The sequence below is a fragment of the Danio rerio genome, chromosome 4 (genome assembly GCF_052040795.2).
Source record: "Danio rerio strain M-AB ecotype USA chromosome 4, GRCz13ab, whole genome shotgun sequence".
Classification (NCBI taxonomy): Eukaryota; Metazoa; Chordata; class Actinopteri; order Cypriniformes; family Danionidae; genus Danio; species Danio rerio.
The window spans coordinates 46,303,129-46,318,643 of NC_141024.2; the positions used below are offsets into that span (position 1 = coordinate 46,303,129).

Genomic DNA, 15,515 nt, shown 5'->3' on the forward strand with positions numbered 1-15,515 from the left:
TGTTCTGAGACTTCTGAACCAATGCAAGAAGTCTCTATGCCTTCCGACAAAGCAACTGTTGCTGGAGATCCTCCCCAAACCGACTCACAAAGCTCAAAGAAGAGTAGGACCACCCGTCCATGCCCACTTTTCCGGCCACAATCAACAGCTTGCCGATAACGGAGGCGTATTGATTTCAGTTTTGTTGTCACGTGACCTATAAGCACAAAACACAAACCAATTGAATAAGGGCAGATAATAAATAAATACACATTTAAATAAATACAAAATATTACATAGCAAGCATTAAATAAATAAAAACACACACTTACACAAACTGGTTAAATTTGTTCTTTTACATTGTTTTCCAGAACAATGTAAAATACCCATACTGTAAGCATGAGATTAGAGAATAGTATATTTCTCATATTTACCATTAATATATTTATACAATAGAAATCACACGACAGTGTGTGTGCAGTCTACATTTCAAAGCAAAAAGACTTAAAATCTTTTTGATGTTTCTAATATTGGACTATAATAATTATTAAAACAAACACATACTGATACAAACAAAGACACGTGGTCTAGCCCCTTTCTCCATCCCGACAACACAACAGATGTTTTGTTGCATAACTAATAGTTTTCCATTTAAATGTACTTATGTTTGTCTGGATTTGTAGTATTTATAAGCCAAAACAAAAAACGAGTGAATAAACAACGTACCTTTTGTTATGTCCTCCTTTTTGTGAGGAAAATCTTTTCCCGTAGCCATGGCTTCCTCCGATGTCGGATAGTTCTCCAAAAATCGGTTGAGTATGTCGTTGTATTTAGTCTGACATGACTCCCAGTCGACATTTTCGATAACCATGGCCGTTTTATATTCATTTGTTACGTTTAGTAACAACTCGACCTCGTCGTCTGTCCACAAAAATACCTCTCTTGCTTTCTTTGCCATCGCGTTCATTATTCAAGCGGCGTTTGTTGACTAACAATAACCAAATGCCGAGCGAGACACATGCTTCCTGTTTATACTAGGACGCGCATGCCCAGAGTGCGCGAATGGTCACGTGATATACGTTTTTGGTGGCGTAGTGTGGACGGAGATAACTTCTAAAACGCTAGGTGAAACGCTAGTGTGGACGCGGATCGTTTTTGATCTAAAACGCCGTTTTCAAACTAAAACGCACTAGTGTAAACGGGGCCATAAGCTCACTCAAACACCACATTAGAACTCACACCGGAGAGAAGCCGTTTACATGTGCTCAGTGTGGAAAGAGCTTCACAACCAAAACTAGCCTCAAGAACCACATGAATGGTCACACTGGAACCATAGTGTTCACATGTGATCAGTGTGGAAAGAGTCTCACACGCAAAGACTACATTAAGAAACACATGAAGATTCACTCAAGAGAGGATCGTTTTAGATGCAGTGAGTGTGGAAAGAGCTTTAAAAGTAAAAGAAGCCTCAACACTCACATGAAGATTCACAATGGAGAGCAGAATCCTCAACATTGAGGCCTTGTCCACACAAACACGGGTATATTCAAAACGGCAGCTTTTTTACGTAGTTTGGCTGTTCATTCAAGTGAAGTTTATTTATAAACTACTTTCGAGAGGATCACATGCTTATGATTATCCATAGCTGGTCCAGCATTAGCTAAAACATGATTCACCAATCAGATGATTCCTGACTCACTATAGATAACCAGAACACAAAGCTGCGGTCACACTAGACGTTGAGATTGTGACATTCTGTCGTACAGTGCTGTTAAAAGGGGCGGGATCAAACAAGATTTTTAGTAATTAAAAAAGTGAGCAATTGCTCCATGGTTTAAATTTCTGTCCAGAGAGGTCATGTTTTGATCCTCGATTGGTCTCACGCAGTCAAGTGATGCGATTTCGCAGGTCAGAGTTCACAAAGCTTGAACTTTGCACCTCAGCAACCTGCGAAACTTGATGCATGACCCTGTTTCTAGTCTGACGCATTCGCGTGCGTATGAATGGAAGTCTAAGGGAGGAATAGCCCAGTGTGACCGTAGCTTGACTCAGTTATCCTTGTCTTGCAGAATCCCTCTTCCACCCTTACTCCCCCTCCTTTCTAGATTGGGCAACACGGCAGCCAATGATTAGCCAGTGGTTAGCACTGTTGCCTCACAGTAAGAATGTCTCAGGTTAAAGTCGCTGCTAACCAGTTGACTTTTTGTGCAGAGTTTGCTCATTCTCCCTGTGCTCGCGTGGATTTCTCCTGGTTTTCTCCCACAGTCCAAAAACACACAACCTAAGTAAACTGAACATTAAATTGGCACCATAGTCGAGCTCTTAGTAAACCTTATATCTCCCTTTAGCTGACCCTATATCTGTCATTAGAATAGAAAGAAGTCTGGGGAGTTCATCGAGATCTACCTGAGCTCACACTCCCCTCTCGTCCTGCTAACGGGAGGGAGCCCAGGGCTCGAGGATCTTATGAGCTTAGGTCTCTCTCAGGATAGCATGCCAAACAAGTGTGAACTCTTGAATGCATATCAAGTTACTGATAATGAAACCCTTTGTACACCTGAAAATTTAAACTCAACTAAAGAGGGGTGAAGATTTTGCCAGCTGTTTTGTAGTGTAGATCAGGGGTCACAGCCCAGTACCAGGTTGTCAGAGTTGCTATCGGGCTGCAAGAAGGCAAAATAACTCTATATGTTGATAGATTGTATTGGCTTGTTTCATATGCAACAAGTATCTACTTCTGATAAGATGTGAACCAAATGACCTAGAGGAACTCAGGAGATGTGACCCAACCAAAGCAGTTGGGTAATCTCCAGGGGGGTTTCATCCTTTGTTATAAATTAGTGTCTCACAGACTGTATTTTGGTTTAAGTTACTTGAAGACAGACAAGTTAACATCACTGCTGATGAACTGCACAATTAATTGTCTTCAATAAAGTCTTCTCCCCGTAAGAACTTTGGTCAGCTTACTTATTTTATGTATTAGAGTTATCTATACATTTGCGAGCCACCCAAGAACGCTTAAGCCAAATACAGCAAAATCTGACAATGTGCTTCAACTTATTATGAACCGACAACCATATTTGTGCAGGGTTCCACACAATTCTTTCATGTTGTCACAACACAAATTAAGTTAACTTAACACTTTTAATAAATTTATGTGGATTGAATATTAAGGCCTAATCTCAATTCTATTTTTGTACCCCTACCTCTTCCCCTTGGCGCTTACAACTGAGGGTTAAGTTGAAGGGCTTCAAATTTTACCCCTAAGAATTGGGACAGCACTACAGTACCTGCACACGTCATCATATGTCCTCGCGATTTCTTGCTTCATATGAGATCAAACTATCGCGACTGTTGTACTTATTTCAGTTGTTATTTTTTGGTATTTATCTTCAGGAAATCACTGAAGGTATATGTTATCATAATGATCTAATGTGGCAATAGGATCGTAACAGTACTGTGCATTTAACACAGTGGCCATACTCATCAATGTAAACGCACAACAACAGCATTAACATTATAGCAGACACTGTAAAAAGCTCATTGACAGCCACTAGACTTTTCTGACAGGGTATTCCAGTGTCATCGAGTGTCAGAAATTTGTGGGACTGCTGTACAGGAGTTATGATTAGGGATTAGAGCTGCACAATTAATCTTAAAAAGATTGCGATCTCGATTCGACCCCCTTGACGATCTTAATCCAGCATTTCTACGATTCTGTCACTCATATTTTCAAGTTAAGGAGAGAAAAAAAGGCGGCCGCACAAGTCTTTTCATTGTTTCACATACATTGCTCAGTGACATAGACACTTCCAAATGATGTTAAAAGAGTCACATACTGTATTTATAAGGTATAATTCACCTGAAAATGTCATTCTTGTCTTCATATAATGATGTTTTCGCAGCCGGGAAATCACACGTGATGTGAGCTGCTGACCGTGAGAGCGCGCTCAACTTAATAATAGACACGCGCACGTCTACTTTAGTGAACAGAATTTGCAAATGTTGTAAGTAACAGGTTATACAGTTTTAAATAATATTCAGTTTGTGGCACAGAGTGATCGTTTGGGAGCCGCGCGCGAAGTATGAACAAGCACTTAGCAGTCAAAATGAAGCTGAAAGTGTGCACTTCATTTAAATGATATCTTATTTTAGAGTTATGATTACAACAAGCATTTGATATGTTTTTTTCTTTCATAGCGAACACACAGTTGTGCATGAAAATAAATGTTTACAGTGTCAGTATAACTACTCTAGCCTTTATATTGTTGAATATAATCTGATAATGACAAATGTCTGATTTTACTAGTGAATAAAATAGTCTAATAATGTTGTCAATGACAGATTGCAAGGATAATCAAATCACATAGAAATACAAGTTTCCTCTTAGCAAATCAGAAATCAAGACAATAATTAAAGAAGGTGTTAATAGATTATGGCAAGAGAAATAGGATAAAGATGAGAAAGGCAGATATAGTTACAGTTTTCCAGCTTTATTCAATATATCCTCTTTATTGTTCAGCAGAAAAAAGAGTTAAATATGTTTGGAACAAGTAAAGGATGAGGCTAAATGACAGAATTGTAAGTTTGGGTGATCTATTCCCATCTATCACCAAGTTAAAGTATATAAATTGATGTTAAAATGACTAAATAATATCAATATCATTAAAAAGATCTGCTATCTACTATTTTTACATTGAGGTAATCTTGTATTGATAATTTCTGTATTTTAATTATGTGTAAGTTGCATAAACTCTATTATTTAGCCACTCACTGTTGTTTTCAAATTACTCATGTAACTTGTCTTTCAGAATATTTATGGTTGGTAAAGTCACCTCAGATCACATTGTTGCTGTAATTCCTGATCTGTGGAAAGAAGAATTAGATGAGGTAAGGAGAATACTACTCTATTTACTATTATATTAAATGCAGTTATGTTATTCAAAACCATAGTCCATAGTGTGGAAATTAGATCATGCTTATAAAAAATTACTTTATTATTTTGTACAGCTGTTATTGAAATGACACTAAGTGTAACATTCCATTTTACAGCGAGTAATGCCACAACTACAGGACCTCTTCTTCTTTCTCTTCTCACAATTTAAGTATTCGGAGACTAACTCTGACTTCTGTTAACTTAAACCTGCTTTCCCTGTCTCTCTAAATTCATTTAATTGTATGTAATTTTAGTATATGATAGATTATTAAAGAATTAAAATAAAGTTGGCTACATAATTACTCACTGTTGATTTTATATGTAATTGAATTACATTAAATGCCTGAAGCTTCAATAAGTCATTCCCTGTGTAGTCTTGTGGTGTCAAGCTCTGATCTCTCTCTCTCTCTCTCTCTCTCTCTCTCTCTCTCTCTCTCTATATATATATATATATATATATATATATATATATATATATATATATATATATATATATATATATATATGTGTGTGTGTGTGTGTGTGTGTGTGTCTATACTTCTACTAATCTATACTTTGTTTTATACTGTTTGCTTATAATATTAGATGTGCACTGTATGTATTAAATGTTGTGAAATATATAATAAAAAGTTTGATTCTATTCATTTGTGTGGCATTTTTATACTTCAAAGTTTACACATGCAGTTGTTAAATTAAAAAGGAAAAATAAATGAACAATGTTTAATATTAATAGAATTACTGCTGTATCCTTAGGCAGTATTGATAAACTGCCACAAAAAAATATTAAAACAAGTAGTAAGAACGCCGTCTTATGGTTGCTGAATGTCACACGACAACATATGTTCAAATTTTATAAAAATGAACAAATTATTTATAACCTCAGCAAAACATCTTGTATGATGTCTTAATTAACCAATAAGGGCCAGTTAATAATGTTTGAAAGTTTGACTAAATATTTTAAATCTTGGATTTTTATTTTAAAAATAATGTGCAACGATTGCATATTTTATCAGGAAATCAATGTTTTGTCCAATATTTCATTATTACAAATATTTTTTTTATAATCTATAAAGTTGGGTTTGTAAAGGGACACATTACCTTTCTGAAAATACACATTTATTAATCACACTGAAATGAAGATATACTTTGAATTTGTCCTTGACAGTGTTGACACAATTTGAGGTTTGTTTGCTGTTTTTGTTAGTAGATTAATTGTAAAAAGTGCAGGAGCTTGACCAACATTCATTTCCTACAGTCTAATGTCTAAATAATACAACTTTATTTTTTTTTTTCATTTTGATGTCTCAAAGGCACTTTTTTAAAAGTTGTTTTAAAATGTTTAGATTAAAGGTTTTGATCAACTTCAAATACTGAACATCTGTGTGATTGTGTGTGTGTGTGTGTGTGTGAGAGAGAGAGAGAGAGAGAGAGAGAAATGTTTGAACAAGTCATGACTGCAAGCTAAAAACAAAAGACTTTTATTTTGGCGTGGCGTGTGACGTCATTAGGCTGCGCCGCTCTTGCGCTTGATTCAGCTGGAGAAAGGTTTGTTTTTAAAACCTTTACATAAATATAAAGCGATTGATTAAAGTTTCATGGTTTTCATTCGATGCTAAATTAGGAACCTGCTGTTGACATTATTTTGACCCTTTTTACAACAAAGTACAATTTACTCACAGTAATTAGGGCTATTGTTTGAATAAAGCAACAGAAATGTGAGTAATAAGTGTTTTAATTGAGGTTTAATTTATTAAAAAGCATAATGTCATTCCATTCTAAGGATAAATCACTATATATAAGAAGTGGAGTACTAGTTTTAATCAGCTCATTGTGTCTTGCTCAGACTTACCTGATTTATTTTTGTTAATGACTCTCATAAGAAACTGTTAAAGCAAGTAATGAAGAGAGGTTATTTTGATTCTGTTCATTGTTTTATTTATTTTAATCAGGACGTTTTTAATGTTTTTATTTTTTTAAACAGGATAAAGTGTCCAACCGCAGAGAAAAACTGCTGAAGTGACTGATCTCCACACTGTTATAAAGATGGCGTTTATTAAAGAGGAGAGTGAAGATGTGAAGATTGAAGAAACATTCACAGTCAAACAGGAAGATCTGCAGGAACAAACAGGTTGGTTTTCATTCTTAAAGACCAACTTAGTCATTTGATCCTCATTCAGATATATTTTAATAAGAAGAATACTAAATTAAATCCATCTTGTAGCCCTGAGTGTGCTGCCTAGTTCTCCTAAACGCACATAAGCACTCATTGAAAGACAGAATGAGTTTCTTTCATCACTTGTTCGTATTTATGTCAGACTTGTTATGTATTATTCGTCTCCTATTTTCACTACCTTCTTAAGGTTATTGCTTTTCTTGTTCTCTTTGTTTGTAAAGCGTCCTTGAGCACTGGCGCTATATAAAATAAATAAAAACAAAAAATTAAAAAGGTTTAATTGAGCTGACAATATTTGACCTACAGTATTCTCATAGAAGATATCTGCTATTACGGTGATGGTGTTGGCTTAGTACTTTCCATTTGCATATGTCACGTTGATCACAATTCCCTTTTTTTATCAACTTCTTTGGATTTAAACTTGTTTTTGTAGTTGTTACTAGTTATCACAGATATTATCTTAGTTTGACCTACATTATTATAATAACTAATGACCAGGGCTATTGTGTTTAAACAGGGCTTCCGCTGGGTATTAAAATGTCTTAAATTCCAAAATCAAAAATTTAGGCCTTAAAAAAAACTTAAATTTACTGAAATATTGTGCTGTATGTCTTAAATCTTTTTAAACAAGTCTTCATTTTCCTGTGTTCATGTTTTGTTACCCAATCTGGCCAAAACCCGTACAATCACCAACAAGACATTTTAACTCTGTTTATCATAATGATAAGGACTGCTGAGGATATCGACCTGGACAGATTGTTGTGCATAGATTTAGTTTAATATAGTTTTTAAAACTTTTAAAACATTTGTTAATTTGTTTTTTTATTTTAAAGAAAGTTTATTTTGGGGAATAAAGTGTGTGGATCCAAGTAGAGCTCTCTTGTTTTTACACAATATTTATGATCTTTTGCTAAGAAATATCTAAAATATTTTAATGTCATTATTACTATTGATTTATTATTGTATTATTAAATATTTTATATTAAAATATTTTTTGTTTGGACAAATAAAAATCTTTTTCATCTGGGCCAATTGAAAAATTCCTAAGTCTAAAATTTCATTCATAATGGTCTTAAAAAGTCTTACATTTAACTTGGTGACACCTGTAGAAACCCTGATTTAAAGTATGTCAGAAAACGTGGATGCCCTTAATTGTAAAAATGCTGAATGAAATGGACACCAAAATAATTAATTATTATAAAACATTGTACAGTATTCTAAACTATATGATGTTGTGGGACGATGTGAGACAAAACAAATTAAAGTGGAACAATAACGTTTAGCATTGCACTGACTACAACTGGCCAACAAACTAGTCTAAAAAAGACTTTTGCTGCTTAGGAAATGGATTACAGCATGCTGATGATGTGCAAACATTTGAGTGTAAAGTTCATCAGTATTGACCACATTCTTCACATACCAGCAGGTGTCCTAAAAACAGCAGATCCTAAAAACAGTGTTAATTTAATAAGCCAAGACTGACATGCAATGTGTTGAACACCTGCAATGTTTTTTCAGCAATTCATAAAAATACTGCATATGAACTGTCTATTGATTTGTACAAATAAAAAACATTTATTAATAAAAATGTAACAATTAATTTATCATTTATTTATAATATAATACACCATTACTAAATGTGCTTGTGCATTTTTTTGTTTATTTGTTGATGTTATCTCACAGATGAAAAGAGAACGTTCGAGGTTACTAAAGTAACCCTTCGTTCCCCGAGGGGGGGGCTAACCTCTGCTCAAAATAAGCACATGAAATGGCCTCCACAATCCAGTGGGATAAACGTTGTTTAGACACGGCACTGCATGCCCGCGACACACGTCTCCCCAGCCTGTGCTGGAAGCATCTGTTGAGACAACAACATGACTGGACGCCTGTCCCAGGGGCACACCGGCCTGCAGGAACGAGGGGTCGTTCCAGGGGCTGAGGGTGTGGCGACACAGCGCAGTAACAGAGACTCGGTGTGTGCCCGCATGCCATGCGCGTCTTGGAACTCGATCTTGAAGCCAGTGCTGAAGTGGTCTCATATGGAGCAGTCCGAGCGGCGTGACAGCCGCAGCAGAAGCCATATGCCCTAGGAGCCTCTGAAAATATTTCAGGGGGACCACTATATTGCTGTCGAGCTCCCTCAGACAGTTCAGCAGCAGGCGAGCTACCATGGTGACCGAGTCCAGCTCCATTCCGAGAAAAGAGATCCTCTGCACCGGGGCGAGTTTGCTCTTTTCCCAGTTGACCTGCAACCCCAATCGGCGAAGATGCCGGAGCACCTCGTCTCTGTGCGCAGTCAATTACTCCCGAGAGTGGGCTAAAATCAAAAAAAAAAAAAAAAAGTTCGTAGCCGAGTCTGATCACGCGTATGAGCCACCGCGAGGGGCTGGCCTGCGCTAACCAGGCAGGCAGAGCCCTCGCTAATGACGTCATCGCAGCAATCGTTGACGTACCCGCGGAGGGGCAGCGCGGAGCGGGTGTGCTAATCCGGGGAGCGCGAGGGTCCCACAGAAGAGCTGGAGGAGAGCGATTCGCTCTGGCTCCACACCCTGACTCTGGAGGGGGGGCTTGGGGGCTGGGAGAAGGGAGACCATCCCCCCAGCGCCCGTGAGCCGCTGGCGGAGCATGCAGACCTTGCGAGCTGAGAGGCGGCGCGTCCCAGACTGGCAGGGCCTGCAGTGCCCGTGAGCCACTGGCGGAGTGCACCGAACCTACGAGCTAGAGAGCTGAGCTCAAACTGGCAGATTTCGGGCTGTCACCTCTGGGGAAGTGGAAAAGTGCCCTTTCATTTCATGGCAGTAAAAGGTGCCGTTGGAAATGGCGCCCCGCCCTCCAGCGGGGAAAGAGCAAGTTCCCTCCTCTCCAGATGACCTGTCCCAGGGACGCTTCGCGGTCCGTTGCTGGACTTAGCTGTGTCTGGGCAGGGGGAGTTGCCTGCTTCCGAGGTGCTCGACGCGCTCGCTTCGCCAGAGGTGGGCGGAGCGGGCTTACGGGGCCGCCGATTAGACATCACCCATCGGACTGCTCTCTCACTGCCTCGAAATCCTGGGTGAATTCGCAGACTGTGTCGCCGACCAGCTTGGGATATGGGCGAGTCAAGAAAGCGGACTTTGTCAACTTTGCGCATATCAACCAAGTTTTGTTAGAGGTGGGGCTCCTGGACCACTAGTGTGGACATCGTCCTCCCCAAAGCACCCGCAGCAGACTTAGTAGTCCGAAGAGCTTAGTCGGCTGCGGTGCGAAGCTCATAAGCCTGGGTTGGACCCACCCTCGTGCAGCTCGGCCAGCGCCTGCGCTTGGTAGCGCTGGTCGGTGGCTATCGCATGCAAGGCAGATGCAGGCTGGTCCGTAGCTTTGTAAGCTCTAGCTCCGAGGGAGCCGAAAACTCACAAAAACAGTATCGTAAGCCATGTTTCTTTTCGTTCTGCTTAATCAAGTACCCCAAAAAAGATATTTAAAATAAACAAAACAATTAGTGTATTTTGACTGCTTTCTTTAATAACTACATTACACAATACTTGTACTTTTACTTTCAGTACTTTAGTAAATTTTGAAATAAACTACTTGCAATACTTAAGTACAAAAATGTTGATACTTTTGTACTTCCACTTAAGTATCGTGCTTAAAGAGCACTTCTACTTCTACTCAAGTCAATTTTTGATAAAGCACTTGTACTTTTACTTCAGTATGGGTCTCTAGTACTTTATACATCTCTGATTATGTAAGAAACTGAAAACTGGACTGAAACTGTTTCAATTTACTATAACTTCAATGTTAAGTGGCTTTGACACAATTTACGTTGTAAATGCACTAGATAAATAAAGATGAATTGACTTGTATCTGCTTAAATGTGTACACGTTAATGGACCAAACAACAACTTTTGATGAGAGTTTTTAAGACTTAATGTAAACTAATGTTTTATTATTTTTTTTCTTTCAGACCACATTGAAGAGAATGAGGGGAGTAAAGAGGAGGAACATCATGTCAAAATTGAGGAAAAAACTCATTTTTTGAAAAGGAGAAACAAGAATCGTTTCACCTGTACCCAGTGTGAAAAGAGTTTGGCAAACAAAAGCAAACTTAAGATTCACATGATGATCCACACTGGAGAGAAACCATTCACATGCACTCAGTGTGGGAAAAGTTTTATCTGCTCATCTCACCTTAATCAACACATGATGATCCACACTGGAGAGAAACCATTCACATGCACTCAGTGTAGGAAGAGTTTTTACTGCTCATTCTCCCTTAATCGACACATGAGGATCCACACTGGAGAGAAACCATTTGCATGCACTCAGTGTGGGAAGAGTTTTACCTGCTCATCACACCTTAATCAACACATGAGGATCCACACTGGAGAGAAACCATTCACTTGCACTCAGTGTGGGAAGAGTTTCAGCCAATCATCATACCTTAATCAACACATGAGGATCCACACTGGAGAGAAACCATTCACATGCACTCAGTGTTGGAAGAGTTTCAGCCAACCATCATACCTTAATCAACACATGAGGATCCACACTGGAGAGAAACCATTCACATGCACTCAGTGTGGGAAGAGTTTTACCCGCTCATCACACCTTAATCGACACATGAGGATCCACAATGAAGAGAAATCATTCGCATGCACTCAGTGTGGAAAGAGTTTCATCTGCTCATCATACCTTAATCAACACATGATGTTCCACACTGGAGAGAAACCATTCCAATGCACTCAGTGTAGGAAGAGTTTTTACTTCTCATCCTCCCTTATTCGACACATGAGGATCCACACTGGAGAGAAACCATTCTCTTGCACTCAGTGTGGAAAGAGTTTCAGCCTATCAACATCCCTTAATTACCACATGAGGATCCACACTGAAGAGAGACCATTCACATGCACTCAGTGTGGGAAGAGTTTTTACTGCTCATTCTCCCTTAGTCGACACATGAGGATTCACACTGGAGAGACACCAGTCACTTGCACTTAAGCTGTGGTCACACTGGACTTTTCTCCCCATAGACTTCCATTCATACGCACGTGAATGCGTCAGACCGGAAATGCAAGTTCGTGCCTCAAGTTTCGCAGTTCATTGCCTTGCAGAGTTCAAGCTTGGTGAATTCTGACCTGCAAAATTGCATAACTTGACTGTGTGAGACCTATCGAAGATCAAAACAAGATCTCTCTGGACAGTTAGTAAAATATAGACCAATCGTTTGCTTTTTAAATGTCTGATCATCTTGTTTAATCCGGCTCCTTTTCACAGCGCTGTACAACAGAATTTCGCATGCTCAAATTCTAGTGTGACCTTAGCTTCCACATGACATGAATGCAGCAAAACATTTTCTCTGTGCACAGGATGTTTCATGTCTGAATAATGTTTGAAAAGGCTGAGTGACGTATACTGTTTTCCTACACTGCAGTAGGTGGGGTTGTAAATGTGTCGCGCTCCTCGCATTTATGTAAACACAATGATGGTGGCTGAGAGAAGAACAGTTTTATAAACATCTGGCAAACATCATCTCTGTGGCTTGAAATCTCATCTGTTATCCACTCTTAATTGTATTCCTGTAGCTAGTGTTGTTTTTGATGATGTTCTCTGTCTGACTCCCTGAATGAGAAATCCAGATTGGAGTATGTGGTAAATCTTGATTGGATGCCTGCATTACTCATCAATGGGTATATAAAAGTAGTTGTGCTAGCTACCCCAGGATGCTGTGGCTACTCAGGAGTCCTCATGTCAAGACCTGCCATATCATTGACTCTTTAACCTTATGGTTTTGTTTTGCATTACTTACATCATGTAGTTAAAGTGTTGTTGTGATTATATCCTAAGTTTTTTATCTTCATTATTATCCCTAGACATTTGTTGGTTGCTTTGATTGATTGTTCTATGAGTTACATTTTATAATAAATCATTTGCAATCAGGTTATGCCATCAGGCTCATCTCTCTTTTATGCTGCAACTCAAACAAACTGGTCATAACACTTTGTAAAATGTGTCCGGTTGTATTCGAGACCTTGTCCTTTCAGTCATGGCCATAGGTGAGAGTAGGTACTTAGATTACCTTTTGTCTCAGCTTCTTCACCACGACAGACAATTACATCAAATGCATTATTGCTGCCGCTGCACTGATCCATCTTTTAATCACATATTTCATTCCTCATGGCAAAAAAAATGCAGATACTTAAACTCCATTTGGGGTAAGGACTCTCCGCCAAACTGGAGGTGGCCACTGTTTTCCATTCAAGCATTATTGTTTCTGACTTAGAGGTGCTGTTTCTTTCCCTGCCATGTCACACTTAGCAGCAAACCGTCCCACTGCATGCTGAAGGTCCATGTCCAGAGTACCTGCGGGGTCTTAAAAGCAGTGAAAAACTCTTCAATTTTATAATCTCAAATGAAGGCCTTAATAGCCTTGAATTTTGTAAATGAAGTATTGAATTTCATTACAAAGGTCTTAATTTTATTCATTTATTTTTGCCTTTCCTAGGATTAAGTTCATACCGTAACAAAATGAACTGTTACTAATGTAGGCTAATTAAAAATGCATGCAGCGTAACGCTGAGTGCACCTCGTGCTCCACGTCATAGCAGAAAGCGCGACAGTGTGCGCACCCGTCATATGGTTACTTGAGGTGAGGCACAGAACAAGATAGTGGCTAGCCCAGTTTGTCGGCTAAAATGGGAAAGTGTCGCTGTGGCCATGGAATCCGAATTGAGTTTGGGTTAAGAATGTGCCAGGAAATGACCGCCACGCCTATTGCTGTTGATCCCGGAAATCTTTTAAGCTAACCTTAGCGACAATGGGTGTTACGGCCTTGGACTCCCATATGGGGGGTTGCCAAACACACCACGTGAAGTACTGCTTGTCAGTGCCAACCACCTGTTGTGCAGTTCTGTGCAGCGGAAACCTCTTTGATTACTGAAACAGCTTTAACAATAAGTAATGAAGAAATTTCTACATAAGAAGAATGACAGTTTCTTCTTCCTGTTTTACGGTGGTCGATTATAAAGTTTTTGATGCATTACTGCCACCTCTCGCTCTGGTTGGTGATGTAGCCAAACAATCATTGGGCTGACACAAGAAACTTGCTTGATTGAAAGATGACTGAGAGAGATTAGATTAGGGTGTAATTCATTAATGAAGAGTTGTAAATATATATACTATATAATGCTTATTATAAAGTATTTCCCTTTACTATGACTATAGTATTTTAATTGTGTAACACCAGGTTTTATTAGATTTTAGTTTTTGCTGTTATATACTATAATTTGTTTCTGTTTGGTACAGCATATTATTTACAGTAAATAACTGAACTAAATTATTTTTCATTGACAGTTTTATTTGATCACTAAGATATGATTGACTTGGATTTAAGTTGCTTCGATTTAAATATGAATATTGTAAAAATAGCTTGGATGTAGCTACACTACTTTTGCCAAGGAGTTTTTAGCTTAGCTTGCTACATTTCCAATAGGTAAGCTTTTAGTCTAGTTAAGCTGGCAATCTGGCTTTAAGAAAGGCCATTCAACTGAGACTGCCCTGCTCTCGGTCGTGGAGGATCACACAACATCTCTTGGACCAGTCATCCAGAGACATGGATTCTCCTACCACTGCTATGCTGATGATACCCAGCTATACTTCTCTTTTCACCCTGATGATCCCTCGGTTCCAGCTCGCATCTCAGCCTGCCTGTCAGACATTTCACACTGGATGAAAGATCATCCTCTTCAGCTGAACCTCGCAAAAACGAAAATGCTTGTAGTTTCTGCCAACCCGACTCTACACCATAATTTTTCAATCCAGATGGATGGGGCAACCATTACTGCATCCAAAATGGTGAAAAGCCTTAGAGTAATGATTGATGACCAACTAAACTTCTCTGACCACATCTCTAGAACTGCTTGATCGTGCAGATTCGCACTCTATAACATCAGAAAAGTCTGACCCTTCTTATCTTACTCCTTGTTCAAGCTCTTGTTCTCTCCAGACTGGATTACTGCAACTCTCTACTAGCGGGGCTTCCAGCTAAACCTATCAAGCCTCTTCAGCTGCTCCAGAACGCAGCAGCATGAGTGGTCTTTAATGAACCTAAAAAGAGCACGTCACTCCGCTGCTCATCTGTTTGCACTGGCTGCCAGTTGCTGCTCGCAACAAATTTAAAGCTCTGATGTTTGCCTACAAAGCGACCTCTGGCTTTGCTCCTTATCTGCTCTCACTTCTGCAGATTTATGTGCCCTCTAGAAACTTGCGTTCAGTGAATGAACGTTGCCTCATGGTTCCATACCAAAGAGGGTTCAATCTGCCCAGTTGGTGGAATGAACTCCCTAACTGCATCAGAACGGCAGAGTCACTCTCTGTTTTCAAGAAATGACTAAAAACTCAACTATTTAGTCTCCACTTCACTTCCTAATCTGCAATTGCCTCTCTGGATATACC

The 15,515-nt window shown here is 39.0% G+C and overlaps 3 protein-coding genes across 9 annotated transcripts in view; 2 read left to right on the forward strand and 1 right to left on the reverse strand.

The window, feature by feature from the left end:
• zgc:173713 overlaps nt 1–2,931 on the forward strand; it is a 16,700-nt gene extending 13,769 nt beyond the window's left edge. The window contains 1 exon segment of the mRNA NM_001386864.1: nt 1,186–2,931. Coding sequence (NP_001373793.1) covers nt 1,186–1,497 — 312 coding nt within the window. The 3' untranslated portion in view covers nt 1,498–2,931.
• Nucleotides 1–13,001, forward strand: part of LOC147845034 (uncharacterized) — a 26,798-nt gene extending 13,797 nt beyond the window's left edge. The window contains exons 4-8 of one of the 7 annotated variants that reach the window (XM_088650568.1): nt 1,191–1,519; nt 3,885–3,997; nt 4,791–4,869; nt 6,897–7,043; nt 11,029–13,001. In XM_088650568.1, coding sequence (XP_088506694.1) covers nt 6,959–7,043; nt 11,029–12,062 — 1,119 coding nt within the window. In that variant the 5' untranslated portion in view covers nt 1,191–1,519; nt 3,885–3,997; nt 4,791–4,869; nt 6,897–6,958 and the 3' untranslated portion in view covers nt 12,063–13,001. Of the gene's footprint in view, nt 1–1,190; nt 1,520–3,884; nt 3,998–4,790; nt 4,870–6,421; nt 6,631–6,896; nt 7,044–11,028 lie in introns of those variants that run through there. The other 6 variants (XM_088650567.1, XM_088650572.1, XM_088650571.1 and 3 more) reach the window with 6 other exon arrangements.
• LOC148681932 (uncharacterized) overlaps nt 11,026–15,515 on the reverse strand; it is a 398,953-nt gene continuing 394,463 nt past the window's right edge. The window contains exon 3 of the mRNA XM_088650231.1: nt 11,026–14,607. The gene's annotated coding sequence lies outside the window, so the exon portion shown is untranslated. The remainder of the gene's footprint in view (nt 14,608–15,515) is intronic.